This window comes from Harpia harpyja, chromosome 1 (assembly GCF_026419915.1).
Source record: "Harpia harpyja isolate bHarHar1 chromosome 1, bHarHar1 primary haplotype, whole genome shotgun sequence".
NCBI classification, from domain to species: Eukaryota; Metazoa; Chordata; class Aves; order Accipitriformes; family Accipitridae; genus Harpia; species Harpia harpyja.
In genome coordinates this window covers 17,021,448-17,049,147 of record NC_068940.1, presented here as the reverse complement: position 1 = coordinate 17,049,147, position 27,700 = coordinate 17,021,448, and the positions used below count along the sequence as shown (strand labels likewise).

Below are 27,700 nucleotides of genomic sequence, written 5' to 3'. Positions count from 1 at the left end.
TAAGGGGAAGATTATCATCCCCCCACATCAGAAAAAGCACATTCATCAATTATCTGTCTCTTTCCCATCCCACTCACCAAACAGCTGTAATAAAAAAAAAAACAACAAACCCAAACTTATAAATTACTTCAGAACACAAAGGGAAATCTCTCCATTTTGTAACAAATTTGTTAATTTTAAATGGAACGGGGATTCTTTTTCCCTCATGTTTCACGCTAGCATATACTTTCTAGGACATCATATTTTGTTATCAATTTACAGCAAGGATTCATGCAGATTACTACAGGGTCCTCCAGCAAATGCAGAAACAAATTGACATTAAGAAGCCACACATTTTCTGTAGGGAGTCACCTTCTGCAAACCTTGTCTGCCCATAAGTATGCATAAAAATGCAGCTCCTGGGAAAAAAGATTGAATTCTTATCCTAGGGGAATGAAGGAGGGAAGCTGTACTATTAATAAATCCAAATGTTAGGTTTAACTCAATATGCAGAGTTTAGGCGGGGATGATATATTGTATTCCCCCATTTAAGAAGGAATGGCGAGGCAGGCCTGACATTGCCATTTTTTGCTTGAAGACAACTCATTTTCCTTCATATGCTTATTCAGGACACATGGCTCAGGTGCCTTTTAACTGGGAGCCTCCACAGGAACCGCAGACCAGCCCTTTCCCCACCATGTCAGTTCAATGGGTATTCAACTCCACTGAAGTGAAAATGCTCTCTTTCCCAGTTTAGCTTTCAAGAGCAGTGAGGCATGTTGTTTTCTTCTTTTTTTATGATTGAGAAAACCAACTCGTGTGTCACACTGTACGCTGCAATTGGATATGAATAGGGAGCCATCCATCACTCTCCCAGATTCCCTGTGTTTACTAAAGGGTCTGTTTAAGGAGCTGTTAAAGGAGCCTTAAAAGCCCCAGACACCGCCAGGAAGGACACGTTCCCCCAGACTTCATCATTTGCACAGGAGCTGAACTCCAGCAACTCTGCTCACCTGTATTATCAGCACAGAGAGCATGTCCAGGATGGTCTTGGACTGCTGCTTCTAGATGCAAAGATTTGGGGAGGTGGAGACTAAGCAGCAAAGCACAGGCTGCTGTAGCGACTACAGAGCTCCCCAGGACTGCCTAGGCTTTGTCAGGGGCTGCTTCAGCCCCAGAGCATGCCAGAAAGCCAGGCTGCTTAAAGTCACCCTCACCCATGTTTCCCTCAGGCCTCCAAATTACGGGCTGCACCTCCAAGACGCGGCTCTGAATTTCAGTCAGCCTTGACTAATGAATTGACGCTGTCTGTTTTGGCACGGGGCTTGTCCCTGTGGTGCAAAACTGCTGAGAAGAGGGGGCTGCTTCAAGAACAAAACTGATGGCTGTGACCAAGAGGGAGATCACAGCCCTCGTGATGGCCCACAGTCCCCTGCCTTCCCTGCCGCTCCAAGCGGACAGCACAGGGGAGGGACACCCGCTCAAACTCCTTGCCAGGCTGGAGCCTAAGAAAATACCTGACCCCTGCTATGCCAGTCGATGTGTCAGAGTGCCACGGGCACGAGCTTAATATAAATGCAGTGAAAAGGTACATCTGGGGGGTGTGCCCTGAGTCTTCCTCGTCTGGCTGCGTTCCAGGCTCACAGTTGGATAACCAGCTGTGTCCCAGCTCTGAAGTGCTGCCAAGCTAGGATCCTCTCTGCTGCCACTCTTTCTCTTTCTCCTTGCTGTTACTTCTCATTATTTTCCCTTTTTCCACATTTCTGCTGCATAAAAATTGCCCATCTGACAAAGAGTGTTACAGTCAAAGTCTCATTATGGGCACAGGGGAGCACACCTTATATGCAGAGCCAACAATTAGAGTTTATTGTTAGTCTAATTAATGTTTCAACAGTAAAATCAAAATAAATCAAACAGTTATTCTAAGTCCTGTTACAACGATGCTAACATTTATAGTCCATATTATCTAACTATTGCTAATTCCCATTAATAGTACAATCCAATTTGTTAGTCACCAACTTCCTAGTATCTACCTCTTTTTGTCATGTCACGCTCACCTTTCTTATGAGTAGCAACAGCAAATAGTGCCCTAAGTTCCACACTGGGAGAAGTATGCTGTTGGTGGTCAGAGTTTCTTCCTCTTTGGTCCTGGGTCAGCTTGGGGTTTTCACACAGTCTGTTGCTATTGCTTTTTTTAATTTGTGCCCAACTTTAGTTACAGAATATTCACTTAGGAGCTGTTGGGACAACACACATGGTATAATTTCTTTAGGGTAAAACCATGCAATTTCCCAGAGTTAAGCTAACACAAAAAATAAGTTGGACATTAGTCACCTGTTGGGCACTTGCTGGTTCAGCTCAAATAAGCTAACGTAAGCTCAGGACCAGACAAGGCCTGAAGTGGCCTACGTTAAGATAAAATCAAATCTGCAATTTTTCAGTAGCAATGGCAACATCTTATTTCCTGAGGTGCAGGGCTACAAAAGCTGTGTTCACACTAGTACTGCTGATGCATACACCCTCTCATACATACCAATTACATCAATGCTTTTGTCAGTAAAACTCTGCTTCCCTGATCTTTGTCCAGTTACAGTCAAAGGAACTACAGTGAAAGTGTTTAAATGTTATTCCCCCAAACACCTGAGGTTTTCTTTCCAGCTGAAGTCACTCAGCTCTACTCACATCTGATAGAGTCACACTTTCATTTCAAGGAACAGCAGCTTGTGGTTTTAAGCCTCCATCCTATTCTAGATACTAACATCAAGGAAACACTTCAGCCATTCAGCGCTGAAATCAAAGTTCAGGTCCCACCAGCAATAGTAGCATTACTTTAGCCATTACTAGTATAGGTAGCAGCGTACAGCACACAGGTGCAGGCATAAATATATATATTTATATATACATATGTAAGCCTAACACTTGGAATATGGTACCAAGTGACAATATATCACACCTCTGACAAACTTCAGACATTTATAAACAGAAAGGAATGAAAATCTAAAATCATAAATCTTAGATTGCCCATTTAATGAAATACCATGTTTTTTCACAGACAGCCTGAATCTTGGATAATCCCTACTGCTTTATAAGTGCCCATACTTGAAAATAAGTCCTCTTACAGCCTACAGTGTAAAATAACCTGCAGTAAATCAGAAGAAAGGGCTATTGGTTAGAGATTATGGGGAGGGAGCAGAGGAGTGTACCTAAGACCTGCATTGTTGCTAAGTTGCAAGGGCTTTAAATAGGAGAGAGAATCTAATTTCTGGTTTAAAACAGATAAATTATGGATTGGCTATGTAAGTGAAGAAACAACATTTCATTACAAGACAATCAATTCAACGGATAAAGTGTAGATGGAGCTAATAAACTGCTGGTGTAATTTTGATTTTGTTTTGAAACTTGTCTTCATCCAGCAGGTGAGAAATATCATAAAACTGTAAATGTCTTACAGCTTATTTAAGGAAACATCATTCAAAACAAAGTTGTCAAGACTTGAGTAGAAATACGTGAAATCTTACAGAGTAATGAGAAGGATACACATGTATGTATTTATGAGTTTATCCATGTTCCATTTATAATGATTCCTCAGATTTTTCGGTGTCCATATTGTTTTATGTTTTTGAATTAGTGCTAAACCATCATGGGATTAATGGCTTAAATGCCATTGACCTGATTGCAGTAAGAGTTAGATTTCTAAATGCCTTTGAAGGTCTGGTCTTTACATTCACTTTGTTTCCATTTTCAGGAATGGTAGCTTTGCAATTCTCACAAAATTACTCTGAGGATAAATACAATAAAGATTATTAAGTGATCGAACTCCTTGGCAATTGAGACTATGCAGGTACCTTAGGTGAATAAACACTCATGTTTGCCTTCAGGGCAATTTGACAATTTTCAGCTTACATCAGTTTGCCCATAATTAGAGGCGAGAAGGAAACAGGAAAGCAGAACGTGGGAGGACTTTACGATGAAAGCTAAGTGACCTTGACAGGAAGGAGGCTTTTATCTCTCCAGAAGGAAGCAGCCTAAGCTGACGACAGTCACAATGCACTAGAAGTGTATGTAATATTTAAGATACTGGGGTGGAACATATTATGAGTGCAAATAAGTGCAATTTTTAGGAATGTTTGAGATTCGATTAAATGCATCCTTTGTTGCAAAAGCATGGACTTTTCTAGATAGTCAGTAAATATTTGGTGACTTCATGTGGTATTTAAGCTCCAGTGTCTTCAGCTGTAGTCATTAAAATCAGGCAAACAGAAGTCTGCCAATAAAAAGAATATCAATGATTGAAAGAAGCAATAGTAGGACTAAGAAACATGAAACAAACAAACAAACAAAAAAATCAGGCCTGACATGCTGGCTCTAATGACACGAAATTCTCACCAGTTTCAACAAGACTGAGGCTGTTTGTTTCTGTTTACCATAGTCTGTAAGAGCATCAGAGAAGTTTAGTTTTGGCTTAAGAAAATATTTAAGATGTATGGAGCAGTCTTTCCACTAACGGAAGAACTGTGGATTTACCCCTTTCTGATGTGAAGAGTAGTGTCAGGGATTGTACTGACGCCTCACCTGGACAAGTTTCATTTCTTACTGGAAATACTTTTCTTGAGCATTAACTGCTCAGGGGAATACCTTTGAGATGAAAAGGATTTTCCAAAATAAGAAGGAAGTCTCTCTTGTCCAGATTAGTATCTCTTTGTTTATCTTAAACAGAGACATCTGTTTACAGGCATGAAAGCACAAATTATGCAGAAATAGTTTCTTTGAATTCTGCTCCTCCCAAACCACTTATCCAGTGTTTTTGATCTTGGCTATAAATCCTGGCAACTCCATGGAATTAATTCAGAATCAAACCCAAAACTCCACTGAGCAAAGGCGGCCAATTTTGCCATCTTCAGTGGCTTGCACAGAGCAATGTTTTGCTGATGCCTGGACTGAGAACTGCCACTTGCATCACACATTTTGTATTTTTAGGATTAGCTCCTTCAGTTGTCTAAAACATAATAGCAGAGCTGTCCTAGAAGCTTCTAATCCCCAATTTGCTGCACATGATGATCACATAGTTATTTAGCATTAGCAATACAGTTAACAGTTGCAGCATGACTCCCGCTCCCTTCGATGGAAAACAATAGCAAAGAGTCTATCTGGAACAGATTTTTTTAAAAAAAAGCACCACATTCAAGTCTCCATTACACAAGGGGAGGATTGCAGTAATTCCATTAGAGACCCCACTTCCAAAAAATATAAACTCGGTTTGTATCCCAAAGAGATTCCACATGTAATTGCGAAGAATTTAACAATACTATGAACACCAATTGTTTTAAGACAGATCAGATTCTTTCCCTATCTTTTTTATTTTTACTCCTAAGAGGCAAGATGTTTACAGGGGTCTGATCACATACCACTGAAAGGAACCTTTCTTACTGGTTTTAATGCCCAGAGGAGTATGCTTTAATAATACAAGTAAAGGGGTTAGTCACCTGTATAGTATTTGATGTTCACAGTGTATATATGCAGAGCTGTGTGAACAAAGAGAGGGGAAAAAAAAAACCATCGTGTGATTCAAATTTCCTCAATATTCCTAATTAAACAACTCATTAAGGTTTTTCAAAGAACTAGTGACATAAGTGGCATTATTAAATATTTCAGAAGCTATTCAGTCACAAGTAGCATTATTCTTTTATACATTTTCATATTCTGAGAAACATAAAATTACTGGCAAAAACATATTAAAAGGCCCTTTTCAAAGAAGAAAGCCACCTCTCAGATTAGCGGTTTGAAAAGCAAGTATGCATGTTTCCTATTCAAGAAACTTCAAGAGTTTCAGAAACATCACTCACTGTTCCCAAAACCTCAGTTAAGTGATGAGTCATCGTGGCTGGAAATACACATTGAAGTGGTAAAGTTTATTGCCTCACCTGAAGTCACAGGGAGAGTGTAGATGCTTCTGGTGTGCAGTTGTACAATGAATAAATATCATCCCGCCTGGACAAGAATGTCCTACTAGTCAGACTGCCAGAACATTCCTGCCATCACAGCGTGGTATTTATTCACCCTGTATGAACCGCAAGCATGCCTTACTCCCATTTTAATAGTCATTATCCAGTCCTAGTAACTCTGAAGTCACTCAGAAATGGTCAGTCCCTTCCACTGCTGCAGCTTTTTTTAATGCTAGCCACGAGGATTGCCCAGGAGGACTTGCCACAGGTATTTCCAGCCTCTGCCATCCAGTCTAGCCCTGCTTGAGAAGATCTCCTAGATCCTTAATAGGATTCCAAGTAAGATCAAGACATCTAAGAAGGGAGGCCAGCAGATCTGTATTAGCTCTCCTGTCTATCTACAGCTTCTTAAGCTGTGCAGTTAATAGGGGTAACATTAAGAGGCTTTTAAAGAAGCTATAGCATTTTAGTATAGCCAGTTACTATCACAATCAAAGAAATAATAGACTCTTTCATCAAAAGAGAGACATGACCTACAAATCTACAGTTCTTTTATTAGCACATTCATAATGAAATTAGTCTTAATGGGCACCCCTCTATTTTCCAGTTGATTGCTCCTGTTGGAACGTATTTGCACAAATGGAGTTCACTTGCCCACAATAAGCTGAGCATTGCAGGCATTTCTGATTTGGTAGCACTCGACATCCATTTCACAGTGGTAAATGACCATGAAAGTCTATGAGAAATAAGAAAGCCCTTGACAATCAAATACAAAACCAAAGTTTGGCTGTTTCTGTCCTCCCCGGGTCCAGTACCTCATGTCCCACCTAGCGAATGTTCTTGCCTAACTTCAGAGTGGGAAATTAGCATATGTTTCTGTCAAGAAGTAAAGAAAAATACAGTGAGCACTGAGCCTCTAGCAGAGAGACAGAAGCAAACAGCAGCTGGTGAATGGAAAACTGCTTAAGACAGATAACTGCTTCGCTCTACCACAGATGAAATGGGGCACACTGGGAACGGGGGTAGTGAGGAGAGCACCTGTAAGGAGAACTGCAAAAGGCAGGCAGGCAGAAGAGATTAGGGTTGCTAAAAAACAAACAAACAACAACAAAAAAACAACCCCAAACCCCCACCAAAACAAAAAAAAGGCAGTAGCAATCACATGTAGGATTCTGGCTATCCTAGAAATGTGAAGTTACAGACAGTTGTAATTAAAAAAACCAGAACAGAACAATGTCTTTTGTGCATATGAAAAGTGCATAAGCTCTAATGTGCCTAAATTACAATCAGGTGAACTCTGCTTACCTGTTTGCCCTCAGTTGTACTACTTGCTATAACAATTCTGTTATCTCAGTCTGCGGGTTTCTTCTGTAGGAAGTAAATCAGGATTTTAGCAATCAATATCGTGTTTGACAACAATACACACTGCCCAAAGCACAACCAAAACATTCCTGTCAAACAATTTTCTTTTTCTTGTGTCTGTTACTGCACTGCCTAAGCACTACTGTCAGAAATAGTCAGTCTGATAGGAAGATATGCTGGTGCCCATTGAAAAAGAAACCTTACCTCCTCCTTTCTTTTATTCCTGGCTATGCATATGGCAGTATATCCTCTGCCTTCATTATCACACTGCAATACTTGAGGGAGAACTGCAATGCCACTAAAGCAGCTGCAAGCCCAGATTTTTCTCTTGTGCTTGGAGAGTATGGCTGACACCTTGGCTTTGAGTAATTGCTGATCAGCACAGAAAGGATCTGTTGTCTGTGGTTCTGTCTCATTTATGGGAGCTTGTGGGTAATTTTCCTCTGGTGGCATGGAGGTAGGTGCCTAATAAACAGTGGGTCGAGTGCGCATGGAAAAAAACAAACAGGGTATCTTACTATCACAACTCATGCTAGACAGACCAGGGAGGGGTCATGGTGAGTTTGGAATTCCCTCGGGCTAAATTAAGGTGAAAGGACACCAAACGATCAGTTAAACATTTTACTCATGGCAGAAGCAGCCTGAACTTAGAAGGTGTAAAAGCAGGTGTCGGGGTTTCTCTCAACAGGAACTGGCATGGAACTACCTCAGTAAACCCTGTAACACGTGCTAACCACAGATCTATCAGTTCAGGGAAGACAATAAGGAGATCCCTCCCGTTGAGTCACGAGGTTCAGAACGGACCCCCTTGCTTTCTGGACTCCTTCCCAGAGAGGAGCCCAGGGGCGGCTGGATCCACTCCTAGTCCCAGACTTGGTCAACGGTTTATGTCTAAAGGGATGAGGTGTAGGGGTTATGGAAAAGAGGAGAGGGAGAGACAGAGAGGAAAAGAGAAAGGTTTCACCAGTCCTGGGTCCAGCGTTGATCCCACCAGCCTAAGGGTCCAGTTCTGGAGGGCACACACACACGGGGCTTCAATTCATGTCCTTTTATCATCTCCTTGCCCCTCCTTCGGGTGGGCACTCGAACTCATTAGTGGGCGGGCACTCAAACTCATTAGGCTAATTAGGTGTCAGGAAATGGGCTGGTGGGCTTGGGGGTTGTTTGGGGAGCAGCTTCTCCCCCCCTGCAGGCACGACCCTGGTTTGATCCCTGGCCGTGCAGTGTACCAGCACAGGGAACCGCGCGTGCTGCGGCCCAGCCCGGCCTCCGCGCCCTGTTGCTGGCCTGCTTCTCCACCTGCGGCTCGCTGTTACGCAGGTTCGCTGTTGTGCCTGACTTGCCCCGCCACCATGTTTGGGACATTCGCTCTTTCATTCCCTCACATGTCGTGTTGCTATGCAGCCTTGCAAGCAAGTTCTGTTCCTTCCCTCAACTGCAAAGGCCAGGCCCTGATCTCTGTCCCTCACGAGGGTGCTTGAGGCATTAACTCCGTCCTGTCTCTCACACTCACCTACATGAAGAAAACCAGTTTTCAGGGAAAAGCTGACCAGTTTGTTTTTTTTTTTTAATATATCAAAAGATTTGGAATGGTTCCCTTACTAGAGATTTTTGGGTGGTAGCATCTCATACCTTTCTCAGAATGGAGTGTTGCTTAAAATAGCTCTATTTTTGCTTTACATTAAAAAGCCTAAAAAGTCACTGATCACTTCTGAGATCCTGTCTAGAAGACTTTCAAGTACCAGAGTCTAAAAAGAAACAGAAGAAGAGGTATTCAAACCACATAGCTTTTTTAGTGGAAGGACAAAATGCTTTAATTTAGGCACTTCAAGTCACCCAAGAGCCTTCCTCTTTCTATTAACTGGGTAGGGAGGCTAGGCTCCTTTTCAGACATCACATTTTGATGCGTAAGTTGGACTGAATTTCTTTTTGATGGCACTCCTGCTTTGAAGAACCTGCTAGTTCCCTATCCTAAAATAAACAAACAAACAAAAAGGCTTAGGGAAAACCCCAACTTCATAAAAAGCAATGCATGTCTGAGAACAACAGTAACTTTCACAACAGGATGACAACACTGCAGACTTCCATCAAGTACTGCAACAAGGAATAAGGTTTTCCTACAGCATTTTCATGGCTTCAAGGATACTTTTGGTACTGCTGAAAACCCTTTGGCTATGATTCCACACACATCTGCTACTCTCTGCCATTAAGATATTGATCAGGAATAAAAGACCCATGTGCAGGATTTGCACAGCAGTAGGAATGCTACCGATTTGTTCTCCTGCTAAACGTAGTTGATTGCTTAACTGTTTTAGTCCACTCTCCATCAAGGAACAACTTAATAGAATTTACAGTATTATTCTGTATTACCTGCTAGTCACACACCTGTCCCCCATTTTAGATTATAATGCAGCATTAGCAGAATGCTTCCCTCTGCAGGGGGACAATGAAATACCATGGAGGCCTGTCCCCACATCACTTGCAAAAGGCAGAAGAGGCTAGAAGCCTTGAGCAAGACCAGCTCCTGCTTCCTATTAATGCCATGCAGAGGTAGCTCACAAAGTCAACAGGATCAGCTAGAGCTGGGTCTGTCCTTCCTCCTCCGTATAGCTGCTTGCAGAGGTGACTAGCCTGTGACACCTACGTAAGGTTGCTGCTCTTGCAGCAGTTACTGCTCTTGCCTGTGCACCCAGGGAACGTCAGATCTTTTTCCAGGTGCTCCAGCTACCCTCCACACACCCTGCAGCATACACCAACATCCAGCCAGTATGTGCAGCAAAGGTGCACATGGTGGTGGCTAAAGCACAGATATTATGCCTTTGATGGGCACACCATCAGAAAGGAAGGAGAATAACCTTGTGATCAAAATCCTGCTGTATGACTCAGAAAATCTAAGTCCAGGTTCCAGACCCACCTTAGATATTCTTGAATGACCACAGAAAAGTCACTTAACACAACCACACAATGGAAACAAGAGTTCCTTTTTCTGTGCCATTCCTCTATGTTGTGTGTTGAGACTGTTTATGCACAGTGGATAAAAGATATGCTCCCAGTGTGGCTAAATACAGAGACTTAGAGTGGGCATCTCTGAAACAAGATGACACTAAGGCTCTTTGCAAATGTCAGGTGAAAAAAAATCAAAACATCTGAGAGCAGACAAACATCATCATCAATTCACTCACCAGCTACTGAATAAAGTCATACAGTCATCTTTTGCCACCACCATTCATGAACTAAAGAAAGACACATACTGCTCACTTTCCTTCTTTTGTACTGTGTTTTTGTGAAGGCTGGTGTTCATGTGCATTTGGGTCCACTAGGGTTAAAGCAGTTGCATTGTTCAAAAGGGCCATGTTAATAGATCCCAATGCAGGACAGAGGTAGTAGTTATCTTAACATTTCTGCTGCATTTAGTTATTTTTATCATTCTGGACCTTTTTTCCTGCTGAGAGAATTGAATAAAAAAATGACTTTGAAAGACACTATAATCAACCACTGCTGGCTGCAATTACATTGTATACTTGATGTCTTCAGAAAGTACCTCTAGTTTAAAACCACAAATCTTTCAGTTTGAATTCTCTCTTGGCTCTCTTCTGTTTTGTTATTTCAGAGGTGTATTTACAGGAACGATCGCTAGAGCATATGGGTTTATATAACAAAGACATCAAAACAAGTGAACATCAGAAGATTAAAATTTCATCAGCTATCTTTGCACTGAAATTTGAAATTTTTTTTCTGTTTATGACTGATATTTACAAATGAATGCCTCATGGACAATGAAGGGAAAAGGGCATTTGGATTTCAGAACTGTAAAAGCTAATTCACGCTTGAGAAAATTATTAGATGGAGACTTTCAGATCTGACTGGTCATAAGAGAGACATAATTGTAAAGTAAGCTCAAACTCAACAACTGCTTTTTAAGTCCAAGTCAATTATGGACAAGTCTGCAGTGTTACAGCTTCTGAGCACATGAAACTTAGCTATTACTGAAAATATCTAGCAAAGGAATTCTTTGCTATGTATGAAAATGTATCAATATGATATATTAAAATATATGAAGATGACACTGAAAAGAATTGAATATGATAAATTTGGAAGCCTCTGTTTTTTTAAGTTAGTTGGAATACTTTCTTTGTGAAGCTATTGCTATTTTAACCTTTCCCCCCCGTGATGAGAAAGTAATTTTTCTGCAGGTTTTCCTTACAGCCTTAATCTTTTCCTTGCAGTCTTGCCTGCAGGGTAACAGAATTACATACTTCATGTTTGTGGGGACAGCCCCAACGACAGCCTGGGGTCCTGGCTCCTCTGGGTCATGCGAGTTCTCTTAGGGACTTGGACATTGATTCTTTGGGATAGCTTTGCAACAAGGTAAAACCCAAGCAAATAATCACCAGATCCTTACCTAGCATGCCTCATTCCATACCACAAACTATCACACCTTACACAGGACTCACTATTTCACCATTATCCTCCTCCCCCATTAATGCTTTCCCCATCTTTCATTTCTCAGGCTTTGACAATGAAGTGTTGATGTCTTCGTCTCTCTCAGGCTTGATGGGTTGAACACTTGCACCTGATGCTTGAGCCAGGGGAAGGTCCTTCCAGCAGGACCATGCAAGTATGGAGAGTCTCTCACTGCATGGTCTTGCTGGGGGACTAGCAACTGACTCTCCTGCACAGGGAAACTGTGAAGCTAAAGTCTGTGGTCCAGTTACTACGGCTGGCAGTTTGCTCTGTAGCATTGTTTGGGATTTAAACAGGGTCAGTTTGCCTGGCAAACTCAGTTGGCGCTGGCTGGGTGAGCATCTAGAAGATATGATATCAGAATATTTTTAGTGCATCCCCGCATCTTCTACAAAATTAAATGTAAATTAAAGCTTCCAGGGAAGAACCCTCCTTTTCTTCCAAATATGGTGGTAGACACTTCATATAATATGTCTGTTAGTGAAGCCAGGGACTAGTCTGCATCTTTGCACCAACAACCATAAATCAGACCTGATTTTGGGGCAGTAAAGGCACATACATTGGTGCATTCATAGTGTAATCTGCTAGAATGAGAGAGGAGGGTCTATCCTCTGTCTTTGTGCATTTTTCCCCAAGAACCTAAGCAATCTCCGTGAGGATGGATGCAGTTTATTGTGTCACATAAATGGAACACACACCCCCCCCACAAAATCCCAACCTAAAACTAACTATTCCTGTTAGCTGAATTTTCAGATCCATATTACACTCACCCAGATACATCAGTATCATTTCCCATGCTCAGTTTCCTAAATTACTACGCCACATCATCTATTAACTTTCACCTTCTCATTTCACTGTTATTCTCAGTGTGAGAATAACATTACATTATCAATTCTTGAAAATACAATTAATGTTCAATCCAGTGTACTAATGGACCTTAATCCTAACATGTGAAGCTTTGCACCCAACCCTCAAACAATGAAACTGTACCTAGATGACTAGGAAATAAAAGATCTATTATACTGGCACTTCTGTTTGAATAAACGTTATGTCAGAAACTTTAGAGACACTGATGGTTGTTGGCATATTTAGAGGCTATTTAAAATCTAATAGCAGCCTGTAAGGTCCGAGATGTATAAATACATACAGAAATGTAACTGAATGCATGGGATCTGAAAAGAAATTATGCTAAAATCCAGAGTGTAGGATACTTTATAGAACATATTCTTCTGAGACTCTATTGGTTGGGGGAGTACTATGGGGCTCAACAGAATGGAATGAAGAAAAAATGTTTTCCTTCTCCTTGCTGATGCCTCTCATGGGAATGCTCTTTGCTAGTCTGGTTTATTTAACCAGCAACTAGGAAGAGCAGCACAACCCACAGTGCTGAGTGGGAGCGGAGGTGGAACCTCTTTGGGGTTCCTCATGTCAAGAACCTGCACCTGATGCCTGTTGCTGTGCCAGAAAGGCATCTCCAGGGCAGAGCTCCCTGATTCATAGGAATGACTCCAATGGACACATTGCCTCTTTGATTTATAGTTGAAATAATTAAGCATTGCTCTGGAAAGGTGTAAATTTGCACTGAATTCTCACATTGGTGGCATTAAGACATTACCTACATTAATGAGATACTGGAAGAAAGGGTGACTAGAAAGGTTGACTATGAATATCATCACCTAGGGGAAATCATTTTGAAGTAAGTTGATATTTATAGTGATTAAGCAATTGTCTGAGGTTTTGATCCTTCAAAGAGGCATGAGCATAAACTTTAAGTCTATGACTTGTCACACCAAAGACAGTTCTGTGACTGCAAGTGACATTGCTTTTAAGTTAACAATCATCATACTTAAAGTTAGACTGGGAGTATTTTTAAGCTTGGGTATGCAGATTCCTTCTTCTCCTGTAAAAAGCCCCGATTTGCTATACATTTGAGCTGACAGAGCTAAGCCAGTTGGCTGAGGCTGTTGTACAGTAAAATTGTTTTTCACTCCTGAGAGCTGATTAACACAGCGAGTTCCCCAACCAGCTGACCAGTTGATGGTTGAGAGAAATGCCATGTTTAAAGCTCCCCTTTTGTCTTATTGCCTGTCTTTATGCGATGTGAAGAAACCAAAGAAATTTTAGGTCCCATCAATTACATTTGCACACCTACATTTAAAGAAAGTAAAATATGCCTGGTGAATGGCTTGTTTTCAAAATAAAGAAAGGAGATTGCACGAGAAAAGCTATTACATTGCAGAGACCTCTCTGGAGCACGAGACATTGGGACTGGAGCACAAAATGGCATTTAAGAGCCACAGGAGCTCACTCTTTACTAAAGGCTCAGCTCAGAGTATAGTGCTCCTGTCCTTTTTATTCACTCAACTGAATTTATCACTATGACCCATAAACCAGTTATCAGCACCTATAGGGCAAAGACATCCTGGCCTTCAGTTGGTACTTACCCCAGTTGCACGCTTAAGCCGAGGTCTGTAAAGGTGTGTCTCCTCTCTTGCCACTCACAGGGAAGCTGCCGGGGCTTAGCTGCTCTGCTGCTTAGTGAAGACTACCCAGTCAAGAAGGACATTACGGGATCATGCCCTTATTTCAGCATTTTGGACACATCTCTGCAGAGAAGAGTAAAAGGCTGTATTTCACAGCTATGATATCATTCTCACGAGCTATATTTCAGCATGAGCCACTATAAAACCTCTCCCATGACATCAGAGCTGTGAAATATAGCTGACTTCAAGCACAGAAAATTCCCCCACAAGAATAATTGTTTCCTGGCAATTGGCGTTTGAAGGACAGATCCTTTAAAAGGCTGGCGCAAATCCTGTCTAGGTAATGCTGCTCCGGGCAGCACTGCTCAGGAAATGTTATGTGCAGGAGCAGAGGTATGGAGACCCACTGTGGGATTTGGCCACAGGGGTAATGAGACGAGCACTGGGGAGCCTGTCGAGTGATGATTTTCACTCCCTCACGCCTCAGCAATCCATGCAGACTTCACTAATAGCAAAATAATAGGTTTGCTCATATGCTGCGCTCCCTACCTCAGACCCTGCCTCCCTGATAAGGCAAGCCATGTGCGCACAGCCAGAGCTACCGTCTCATCCATCTTTTCACGTCTGCACTGCAAGCACAGATCGTGACAGCCGTGCTGTTGTTACATGGCAGCTCGCCAGGGCTGCTGCCTGGGGCACTAATTAACTTACCTGGGCAGGCCCAGCCTCCCCACAAACCAACCCAGCAAGAAAATGAAGTCAAAGATATTGGGTGAGACATAATCTCCTCTTTCGTATCACGCCAGGGAATAATGCCCACCAGAACAGACTCCACTCAGCCGGGTGTTAGAGGAGTGGATGTTAGCAGAGCCGTAAAGGACAAGACCCTACGCAGGTTGGAAGGGTACAGGAGGAGGGTAAGAGAGACAATAAACTGGGAGACACTTAAAGCCACCTCAGCTCTCCCTAGCCCGGTGCCTGAATCTCCCCGTGTCCCCTTCTAGCGACCTGCATATTTATTTGCCGGCGCTCCATGAATTGCACTGAAGGCAATTGTTGAACACATTGTAAAGCTTAGTCACGCTGGCTTTTTCTGTTCCTCCTCTGTGAATATCTTCTTGTGGTGGGCAGTGATTCTGTTCTTGCTCTTTTATCTCTGTGTGTGTGTTAATGTTTATATGTATGTCTGTAGACACTTAGGTGTCACTGTCTTTCTCACAACAACACTCAAAGCCCTGTGTGGACGCAGCTCCCATGACCTGCAGGACAGAGTTGTTTTTACCTACAGAAAGTTCACTGGCATTAATGACAGTGACCTAGAAACTTTCCCTCTTCTCCGGAGGAAATTACACTACTTCAGAATTAATTGTACCTTTTCCATTCTTCCTCTTAATGCTAAAAAACTGACTCCTTCTCACCCAGAAGTTACCTTTTTACAGTATTTTACCTTGTGAAGCAGTAAAACAATATTGTTCGAACAGCCCGGTTCCATTACCTACTATCCATCTAAAAGCTAAGTAAGTGATATTTCTTTATAGAAAATGATTTACTAAGAAGAACTGTAAGAGACTTGAGGTTATTTTATACAATTTATTACTAAAAACAATGACAACCAGAAGAGTGGCTAACCTGAGGCATTGTAAATGCTTTGACTCCATCAGTGTAGCTCAAAGGCTAAATTCTGCCTGATTTACACCTTTAAAAAACAAACACATGATATAGGGAAAAAATTGGCCTTTGATATAGAGTATGATCCAAGTAGCATTGTGTGAAATGCTTACAGAATAAAAATAAAAAAAAATTCTGTTTTCAATTTGGTATAGTCAGACTGTCATTCCACAATCTTTATTTACAAAAATTGAGAGATGCTGTGTTGAATTTTGAGCTGGTTCAGAATGATTTCTTGGTTTTTGATCAGAATATTGAAAAAAAATAACTTTTCCAAAGAGCATCTGTGTGAAACCAAATGAAAATTAATCAAATGATCCTTCTCTAAGAGTATGGATCTGTTTGGACTAAAAATTTAACAAAGTGTTTATGAAAACTATATGTTGTGGAATGTTTCTGTCAACTAATTCTGGTTTCTTCACATTATAAAATGTTCCAAAGCTCTTCATTAGGCATTTTGCATAACCTGTTACCTGAAACACATAGTGTAATTTCTTCTTCCTGAACAGAAGCTTTCAAATTTTTTAAAAACAGAACTGTCCGCACTACACTCTGGTACTGTATGTATAGCTTTTTTCATGATGAAAATCATGCAGTCTTCAGAGACAGGGATCATTTTCATAACTATTTTGTAGGTGCACAGATATTTAGTGTAAATAATAGTAGGAAGCAGTAGCTAGTAAGAACCCACAGGTAGTGATGAACTAGCTGAATTTTTTTATTTTTAGAAGTTATTAATGAAAACATTTACATATATAACTATGTATCTAAAGAACCTAATTCAGTACAAAACTCTGGCAGTAGGTAACTGAGAAAACCAAAATGTTCACTTAACTTCCTAAACAGTAGCAAACAGGTGTAGTATGTGTGTCATATGGACAAATATACACGTTTCTTTCACTAACCTGTTTACCTGACACTTCCTAAATGAAGTCAAAGGCAAAACTTCTTAAATGTGAGGGAACAATCCTGGAGTTTTCTAAGTCCAGGCTCTTCATCCTATAACTATAGCAACAGAATGCCTCCTGGGCAGACAGTGTGCATTCTTGCTAGCCCTTCTTTGATGTAATAAAGTAACCTCATCAAGATCCCCAGTCAGAAACTAATCAGTTGTTACATCCCAATGTTCAGGCAGTAAAAAGACAAATGCCTGGTTTGCCTTAGTCAATGAATGGAAGTAAATGGAGTTAAAGGGGGAACCCCCTCCCAGAAATCCACAAACCCAATTGGGACTCCTTCCTCCTACTCAATATAGATTCACTCAGATTATTTGAAGGACAACTTGCAATATTTTGAACCAGAAACAGACCAGCTTTTCAACAATCACTATTACTTTTCTACTTTTTGGACTTTTTTGCTGAGTGATGAATGTTAAATACCTTTGAAAATGCTCAAAAAATTGTTATTTTTCTTTTCAGAGATCCTTTGAGACTGCAAAGACTATTTAAGGAAGGAAGACGGCATGAGATTGGATTCAATGCAGTAAAGTAGGTTAGTTTGAGGACAAGACAAAAAGTCGTTCTTTAGACCCCCTTGTGTTGCCGTGATGAGAACTTACCATTGCTTCTGGCTTCTGTTTTGGGCTGGTCAGCCCCACCAAAGTTTCTTAACTCCATTATCCAAAAGGACTAGTGGCTTTCCAGAAAAGGAAAAGGTTTTGGTATTGTCTGGAAACAGCAGGCGAGACCTCCATCGTTCCAAAAGGAGCTGGATGTGGAATCAGTTCTTTTTATTGGAGGAATACACAGGAACTGACTACCAATATGTTGGCAAGGTAAGATTCTTTCATACATATCTATGTTTTGATTTTAGAAGTGCTGGAAGGCCAGCAATAGCAAGTAGGTAAGAACAATGCCTGCTACAACTTCTAGTTCGTCTTCCTATCTGCCCAGCTCCTGCTGAGGAGTAATTCAGCAGAAAGGTTAGTACACTTCAGCTTCAAATTGTAATCAACAACGGGAAGTTCCTCATTTAACCAGCAATCCCATGGCCAATCATGCACAATTATGTTAAAGATTTTCCGTATTATTTTTGTCTGGAAATAATGCAGCTTAATTATATGGTTGTCTAAGCCAGATTTTTAGCTTTAAAATGTAATATGCATTTTCCCTCATGCTCATTAATTTTGCTAGAGTCAAACTATATAAACCAGAAGAGGTTTTGATCCAAGATATTTGGGATTCACAGTACCCATATTTTGGTAAGGATTCTCTCTACCCAGAAACAGGCAACCATTTCCCTTTTTATTCCCCACTGCACACAACAATGCTGCAGCCATTTTCTGATGAGGTTTTGTGGTGCCACTGAGGACTCTGTGACATGACCTTAATACCACAAGCCATGCTATTGCAAAGAGTTGAAGCACACTGTGCTTATAGACTAAGAAGCAACAGGCAGCTGAAAATTTCTAAGCTCAAAGCATGCTGACAGTTAGAAAACTGTCTGTAAAAAATAATAATTAAAAAAAATAAAAATCACAGCTTAACTCTGAGAATATCCATCTCCCTGAGCAGCAGACCCCCATGTAGGTAACAACCTTTATGTGAATTGTAGAGCTAATGCACCTGTGGTAAGTCTAGAGAGAGTCTATACTGCCCAAGGTGCCATAGTCTATAGGAGTCTCTCTTGCAGAATGCAGTAATTATGCTATTGATGATGACATTCAAAGCAGAAACAATACAGCTTAGCTTTCCAAACTAAAATGGGATTGTGTCTGAACTAGTTTGATCTCTCAAGCCTTTTAGCAAAGGCTGCAGATCACAGTGGTTTGACATTTTATCTCCCTCTGCAAACTTCTGAGCTTTCCCATGAGGGATGGTGGCTGCTTTTCTTGCCTGCCAATCAGCTGTCAGTCAAAGTTGGATGCAACACTCCTTTCCTGCTAAATGGCTGCAAGGCATGACTGAAATGAAGAGCTACTCAGCTGGTGTAATACTCATAGAGCTCCGACCAGGATAATCAGCATTCATGAAGGGTACCATTGAGCCCAATCTACAGGAAAAAGCCAAAGGCAGAGAGTCCACAGGGAGAAGTAGTAGAGAAGGAAGATAAGAGGGTAAGAAAAAAAGCCAGAAGAGAGTAAGAGAGAAGAACTAGAAAGACAGAGGTGGAAGGAGAGGAAACTTTACAAAGAGGAATCAAGATTGAGGAGGGGAAAGGGACATCAAATGGCAGTAGAGGATAGGAGTTGGGAGAAAAAGGTTACCTAAAGAGAGCACAAATAAAAACAGAAGATGAGACAGTAAAGGAAAAAAACCCAACAGGTAAGAAAAATGGAGTCAAGGAAAAAAGAAAGGAAAGACATTAACAGACAGCAGTCCTCCATACACTCTCCTGTTCCACAGTCTACTCGGGGGGGTCAGGGTAATGGGGATCTCTTTCTCCAAATATAAAGTATGTGGTCCTGAGGCGAGTCCTACAGCCTGTCATTTTCACTGTGAATTTTGACATTAAACCTGCTCAGCCTCAAGTCCCCTATTCTCTCCACTGCAGAATTAGAGTAGAAGCTGTTGGCTTCAGAAAGACTGATGAGGGAGCAAATATTCCTGTAGGATGAGTTTGCTGAGAGACAGTTAAAAAATGGTCTAGTTCGACCAGAAAACCAAGAAAGTTTGAACTGGAGTCATTGAGAGAGAAAAAAATGTGGATGTTATTTTTAAAAATTGTTCTTCCACCTATCAGTACTTTAATATACTTACTATTACAAAGCATAGAAACAACACATAATGTATAAATGTCATTGATTCTGTGTTCCTGGGCTGTTCACAAGTGGCCTTTCACACGTCTTTCAAATGTCAGAACTGCTCACACCCTTGTAATTGAACAATTAGCCAAGAGGCATGGAAGAGCAGCCATTTATTATTAGAGAAAGTTGCATATTGGTGTGAGGATAAATGATAGAAACAGCTGAATGTCTCCAGGTTGAGGTAACCAGGCAATTTAACTGAGCAATTAAACTTGATTGGTGTGGGCAAATGAGGATAATGAACATGTTTATGAAGCATATTTTTCCTCAGAGGACTAAATGTTAACCTTTACTATGAACCAAAAATGGTAAGAATATTTTGTTATAGTCCTTTTATTCTCTTATAACATAAAGAAATGTGAACAGAAAAATCTTTTAAAAAAATAGCAATATATGTATGTCAAGGGGAGTTGTGCTTATGTCTTACTGTATAAGCAGTCACACCCAGATCTTCTGGTTTTTTTGTGTATAGTGGTTAAAGCTGATGGGCATTAACATCATAATTGTAAAAAAGTGATTCCATATAAGCTACAAGAAAAAAAAAAATCTTTTACTTGGGCTGGTTTTACTTTTGTCTTTTCATTTATTAACATCTGTTTAATTCAAACATCTACATCAAAATTTGAGATATAAGAAGTCTGTTGTGAAAGATTCTAACAGCATTATTTCTATAAACTACCCAAATTACAGTTGTAACATCCTGTAACTGCTTATTCTACAAAACCCACATTTATATCAAAATAGTTTTAGACAGAAGGGGAAGAAAAGTGAAGGGGAATGCATTCAGGTTTGAGATAATAAAAAAGAAAGGTAATCTCTCTGAAGATAGAGCTGAAGGCAGTACTGAAGACATGCTGAAGCATCATCCAAGTCATGAACCAGAGCACTACTGTGATTCATACCCCGTATACTCTATATCCAATAAACCCAAATGCTTTCCATCATTTAGGAAATAATTGCCGAAGCACACATGAGAGAAAGTAGCCCTTTTTGTGTACCCGTGGGTACTGTCAGCTATTAAAAAGTGCTCCCCAGTTTTGTCTGCTACACATTTTACTGTCAGCCCAAATATGTTGCTGTATCACACTGGACAAGAGTATGCGGGTGCCAACAAGAAGCTCCCAGTTTTATCAAGACGCGTTGATTGTATTCTGTGGCTCTGACACCAGATCCATCACTTTATTATCCAGTTCTTTTATTCCTGAATTTCATCCCTGTATATTCATGAAATAAAGCCTTTTAAAAAGAGTAGAAATTGACACCTCCAGTCTTGGTTAGTCTCAGACATAATAATATAAGGAACTTGCAGAAAAGTTCTAGACTGGAATTATTCATTGCACTGCTGAATAACTTGTGAACTACAGCTATTCATTGAAGTGTGATTGATGGGCACAGTGACATTTTAACCTGAAGATATCTTTTTTTCTGGTTCAGAAATTATGGCACTTGGCAGGGACTCAATCCCAAAATAAAATAAAAGGATCACATGAGCATCAAAGTAGGGAAGTGCCCAGCACTACTGCCTATCCAAAATCTGCCACATCTGAGTTGGGTTTTAAAAGAGATCTAGTTGTACCTGTGGCTGCTTAGTACAATTTTAAAGGGCTGGTGTGAATGCATCTCTAAATCACTGGTAAATAATGAAGCTGTATATAGAAATATATGCTACGTTCCCTAGAGGTCTTCAGATATTCCTGGGCAAAAGAAAGAAAAAAATCTGCCGTGTTCCAAGATTATACTCAAAGGTATAGCTACCATTTTTATGCTCTTGATGTCTTTGCACGGCTGTCCCATTGGCTACATAAAATCCATGTACTGGCATCCATCAGTGAGTGGTCTTGTTAGAGCACAAACCTACAAATCATTGTTACGTAAAGGGATAGGATGCCGCTTTCTTTTAGACTAAAGAAAGATCTGAACAAGTCTTAAATCTTACTCATTAACCTAGAAACAGCTTCTGGCAGCCTGCGGTGGAAAGGAGCAACTTGCTTTCCTGATAATAACAGGCACAACTGGGGAACGGTTTTGTCACACTCTCTCTGTCCAGCACTAAAAGGAAACTTCCAGACATAATTTTCATTTTTGCTATGTCTTACTGATGTTCATATAGTTCAAGCAGTATGCTTGCCTGGAAGCTATCTGATGTTACTACCTGTACAACCCATCATAAACAATCATCCTCTGCTGACAACTCCATTTTTCAAAGAAGATAAAGTCAAAGTCCTTCTGCTATGTGACTGGGCAAAGCAGAGAGGATACTGCATTACTGTAGGCAAAACCAGAATCCTTTTGTCTGGTGTTGAAAGAACCACTGGGAAAAATAAATTCCCCTCTGTCAGGAATGGTTTAAGGTACTGTTGATCCTGCTTTGGAGAGGGAGGGGATGAATTAAATGGCATCGCATTACAATATATTTTCAGTACTGTGTTTCTTTCTTTTGCCTGATTTTGCTTCTGGCTACAGCTATTCTGAAGGCAAGCAGAACCGTTCTTTGCAGTGTATTTCACCAGAAGCAAATCAAACAAAAGGTAGAATCTCTCCAAACCATTGCAAGTAATGGGACTAAGTCACATACTGAGACAAAAATATCTGACTGTGAGCACACACAAGGGGCTATTTAAACAAGGAAAATTATTGTCATGTAATACTGTCCATACATTTTCAGCATTTGAGGCAATAATGTGTCACATTACTCCAGTGGTTAAAAGGTGTCATATCTTAATTGGATGACCTGATAACTAGCAAGAGAAACCTTCACTTTCTCAAAGATCTTTACTACACTAGCATTCTGTACTTATCATCAAAACTATTGCTCCCCCCAAAAAACAAGATGTGAAAAGTCAAACTAAAATCATTTTTCCCATCTGCACTTTTAACATCCTTTATGCAGTTGTATTGGCAAACACTTGCTCACTGTTTGTTTTCTTTACCTTGTAACTTGCACTATGATATACACCTGATGCCTTCAGTTTCCTCTTCCAAAGACAGTGACTATTTGTTATCTTTCCAAGGCCTAAAATTAAAAGTTCCACTTGTAACTTCTATTTATTCAGGGGTTCTCCTCAAAACAGTTTTCAATTTTTTTTTTGATGCTCAGAATATCCTTTCTCTGGGTCTAGATTCTGCACTCTGCTTCCAGGAGAACTGGCAGCCCAAGAGCCAGGCTTTAAGTCTAAATGACCTCCCAGTCCTGAACAATTCCTGGGCTTGAAGTGGCTCACAGCAAAACTGAAGGCAGCTGTCAGTCATCCTTAGGTTGCATCAGTCAATCTGAGGTGCTCTGTGGGTTGCAGCAGTGCCCACAGTGTACACAAGGCTCTGGGCTGGACCCCTGTTGCTGGCAAGTCCTCAACGGTCTTCTTCCACAACTAAATGTGCACACGAAATTTGACTTTATGCTGTGCCCCTCAGAGGACTTCCGCACCCTTTACCATGCAGAAGGAGGAGGACGAAAGTTTTGCATTTTTCCAAACGTAGGCTCCCTCCAGCACACCATCTGTGTGAGGGTGCTGTGGTCCTTGGCTGGCTGCATCACCCTCTGCAGAGGAACTTCTCTCTTAGCAGGGCATAGGGCTTTTGTGGGCCATTTATGGCACTTCTGCCCTTGCTCCTGACAAGAAAGTCACAGGGTCCGTTACGTGTACCAATATTAGTTAATTGCAATGATATGTTTAACTTTGTGGTGAAAGGAGCATTAAGACCAGCCTTTTACACACCAGGAAACTGATGTACAGGGAGGCTAAATGACCTTATGCACAGCTGAAAGTCAGAAATTTCTAAACTGAGATTTAAAAAAAAAATAATAAATTCAGAGTTCTTAGCCCCTTCCCCCAACCCCCCCCCCCCTTTAAATGATTAGGTCACCTGCCTCCCGCTTCAATAGGCTGAATACTTGTCATTCTCTTAAAAGGTAGAACAAATGCCGTGGTGCATCTGCACTTCCTTTATTCCTCATCCATCATTCATATTTTATGTTCCACCACTTGACTTTCCCAAGTGCCCTTCATTCCTATATTGAATTGCACACACATACACACACTTGTCTTATATTCCTCTTTGAAAGATTTACTGGCGCTGATAGTTCTCTGTACTCCCGGTCTCTGTGGAATAGAGATAACTCTGAAATGAGGGACAGTTGAGAGGTTAGAGGCCCAGGATGACAATCCAGAAACAGCTTGCAGATTTTAAACTGTCATATGGGGGCTAAGAAAGGAGATAATGAGAAATGGGTGGGATGGACAAGAATGTTATTCAGAAAATGAAAAGGCAGGAAATATAGCATGGTTAATGTTTATGATCATCATAATTGTGAATCTATTTGGCATCATCCTTGTATCCAAATATATTACACAATATAAGAGCCTTACAACCATCTGTTTCAAACATACCACATTTCCTCCATTATGGCACATGATGGTACTTACAGTGTAACAGTACATAACCTCCTCCCCTTCTTCCCATTTCACCTAGAGAAGCAAGCAAATCCTGGGACCCTCAAGCCAGTATTTCTGTTAATTCTTATTTTTCTTTTTTTGTGCCCTGAACTAGAGAATTTTGTTTTCCGTATGCTAATGACCTGCTCATACCAGTGCTTACATTTTGGGACACATCTTTTCACAGATCATCCTTTCCTCCTCATGTTAGCAATCAGCATGTCTTCCTGAATTGTGTACCCCTAGACTTCTAGCTATAGAAAAACAGCTGAACACATTAATCTTCCTCCCCAAGAAGAGACTGCAGGTGAAGTTCGTGCTTTATTTTGGGTTACTTAGATCACTGGTCTTTGGAGCCATGATTACCATTTTCTTATTTGTTTGTATAGCACAGTAAAGTCCTCGCTATAAAGCTGCAATGTCATGAATATAGAACTTGCACACTAGCGACAGCTAAAAAAAATCCCTTTTTCAGGCTCAAGACAAAGAACCATTGTTACTCCACCATTTGTTGTTTACACTTAGCTCACCAAAAATATTAAACCATAAAACTTGGAGAAATCTCTTTATTAAATGAAACTCATATTGTCTGTGACTCCCTTTTCTTTTGCTGCCGTTTCTCTCACTGGTGAACATAGGTTCACAGTGGGGCAGCAGCAGATTGAGAGCTGTGGCCAGTCAGTGTAACATTTCAAAACACAAACTGAAAATGTGTTGTGATGTGAATACCTACTGTTGATCCGTATGTGCTAATGCAGACTGTGGCTTGCTTTCACCATTAATGGGGTGAAACAAACCCCAGCATGCACTTGCAAGTACTTGAGGATTCAGTGAAGCTTGTAGTTATGAAAGTCTGAGGTAGCAGATGAAGGAAAGGGAAGAATCACCCTCTGGAAGGAAAGGAGAAAGGAAAAATATCAATCCTTTCTCTCTTCTCTTTAATTTCAGGAAAAACCCCAGAACAACAAAGGTTGTAAAGAAATAAAACACTGAGTTAGCTGGGAGTTAAAACCGTACATTAAAGGAGAAGGGGAAAAACAGATCAGCAAATGTTTATGCTAGAACTATCATTCCCACTGTTTTCTTTTCAGAGATGTTTATTTTGGAATCATATCATTCAATAAAGACTGCAGCCCTCTATCCCCAACTTGGATATGCCGTGCTGTACAGAGCCGGGCTCCAGAAGAGCTCAGCTAGAATGGCCTCTCTGTATAGGAATATCATCTATCTGGCACTATTTCTTACTTTGTTTCTTTGTGGAACATCAAGCGATATTTCACCATTAGATGTCTATTGGAACAAAGAAGGTTTTACTGTCCCGCGCAGACTCACATAATGATCATTCAGTCATCTTTAGCATGTTTGTCAGCTTTGCCCGTACTATATCTTCATGTCAGAAGGCAACATCAAGTTAAGTAATTTCTATAACTTCTGTGTTTAGCATCATGTTATCATTAACGGAAGGTTAAGGTCTCTCTAAAAGACAGGGCCAAACAGTATAACTGTACCTTTGGCTCTATGACATGCTTCCTTCTACCTAGCAGCCCTTACAATCAAGCTGATTGGGGCACTGGCAGAGGATTTAAAGGGCATGCAAACACAGGTGTCAGAGCATTCACGGTTTCTTTCCACTCCATGCTCTTTCTGTGGTTTTACACATTTCAGGTCAGTTGTTTAAAGCAGAGTTAATGCTGCTTACAACTGCTAAAATTCCTCACAGAATGTCCTGTACACACAGGGAATAACAACTGCCAAGGGGGCTGAGGGCAAAGAGTTAATGCCCTGTGGATGAAAACTCTTGCATGTATATTCATGGTAATTGTAAACTGGTGTGTGCTTAAGCCTCATGCTACTTCCAAGTAACAAAGCCTGTCAGGATCTATACACCATTAACCTGATAAACCTACCTCATGCAAATAGCTATTATTTTACCTACAGAAAGTATTTTATGAAAAATTCCTTTTAGATTATTTAGAGTGATAGGATCACACCAATTATATGTGCTGCAGAGAGAATTCTTTTCTTTCATGAATACTAGATATGATATAATTGGGAAAGCATAGACACAAGTATTCTCACTCCAGTCAAAACAAACCCTCATTCCTAGACAGGCAATGTTGGATCTTGAACTATTACCTGAAGCCTGGGACTGAATATCACTTCTGCCAGATAGAATCACAGAATAATTAAGAAACCTCTAGAGGCTACCTGGCCTAACCCCCTCCTCAAAGAAGGTTAGACTCCTCCTCAAACCAATTAGAGCATGTTGCTCAGTGCAGTGTCTGGTCAAGTTTTGTGTATTTCCAAGGATGGAGACTCCACAACTTCTCTGGGCACTTCTCTCAGTGCTTAACCATCTCTCCTTTCTTTTTTTTTTCCCCCTCCTAATATCTGATCAGAATTTCCCTCATTGCAACTGGTGTCTATTGCCTCTCATCCTGTCGCTTGTTGCCTCTCATCCTGTCACTGCCTTCTCAAGTTCTGCCTTCTCTACGCCCTCCCGATAGGTAACTGTAAACAACAATAAGCCTTCTCTTCTTAATTCTAAACAAAACCATTTCTCTCTCCTCTCCTCATACATCATATGCTCCAGCCCCCCTAACCCTCTTGGTGACCCTTCTGTAAACTCACTGCAATATGTTAAGGTCTTTCTTGTACAGAGAAGGGGCAAAACTAGATGCAGTACTCCAGTTGTATTCTCACAAACTCTGAATGGAGGAGAATGATCAATACCCTCAATCAACAGGCTATACTTTTGCTAAAACAAACAAGTTGGCTTTCTTCTCAGCAAAGACACACTGCTGATTCATATTCAATTTCTTGTCTACTGGAATGCCCCGATACTTCACTGCAAAACTGTTTTCTATCCAGCCTGTACTGCTGCAAGGGATTATTCCAGCATAGGTGCAGGACTTTGCATTTGCCTGTGCTGAACTTCATGAGTTTTCCATCAGTCCATTTCTCCAGGCTGTTGAGGTCCCTCCAGATAGCACCTCTACCTTCTCAATATTGAGCGAGCTTCACCCAACCAACCTCCATTTTTTTAATGATCTGAAAAACTGCTGAGGATGCATTCCATCATTTGAGTCATTAATAAAGACATGAAGCAGCATTGACCCCCAGTATCAACCCCTGAGGAACATCACTAGTAATCAGCCACCAGTCAGACTTCCTATCACAGATCACAACACTTTGAGCTTGGCTATCCAGCCAATTTTCCACCCACCTTATTGGACATTTTTCCAGTCCATATCTCACTGATTTGTCTGTCAGGGTACTATGGGAGACTGTGTCAAAGGTCTTGCTAAAGGCATGCAATATCCACTGCTCTCTACTTGCCCACAGTGCCATCCATGCCGTCATGGAAGGCAATCAGGTTAGTTAAGCATGATTTTCCACTACTAAATCCATGTTGGTTGTGCCAAATCACCTTTTTCTTCATGTACCTGAATGTATCTTCCAAGCGGATTTGCTTTATAACCTTCCCTGGAACTGAGGTGTAGCTGACCAGTCTCTAGTTTCTAGATCCTTTTTCTTGCCCTTCTTTAGAATGAGTGTGACTTTCCCTATTTTTGGAATTTAAGAACCTTCCCCAATGATATCACCATCCTTAGATGCATCAAT

At 40.9% G+C, this 27,700-nt stretch overlaps 1 protein-coding gene and 1 long non-coding RNA gene across 2 annotated transcripts in view; one reads left to right on the top strand and one right to left on the bottom strand.

Moving 5' to 3' along the window:
• Positions 1-27,700, top strand: part of CDH6 (cadherin 6) — a 106,987-nt gene that overhangs the window by 36,104 nt on the left and 43,183 nt on the right. Inside the window, exon 2 of the mRNA XM_052781010.1 lies at positions 17,317-17,672. Coding sequence (XP_052636970.1) covers positions 17,445-17,672 — 228 coding nt within the window. The 5' untranslated portion in view covers positions 17,317-17,444. The remainder of the gene's footprint in view (positions 1-17,316; positions 17,673-27,700) is intronic.
• On the bottom strand, positions 4,163-6,065 carry LOC128139079 (uncharacterized). Its single transcript, XR_008234213.1, has 3 exons — positions 5,901-6,065; positions 5,463-5,501; positions 4,163-4,243 (listed from the first exon to the last, which is right to left on the bottom strand). It is a non-coding gene; the product is annotated as an uncharacterized LOC128139079 (long non-coding RNA).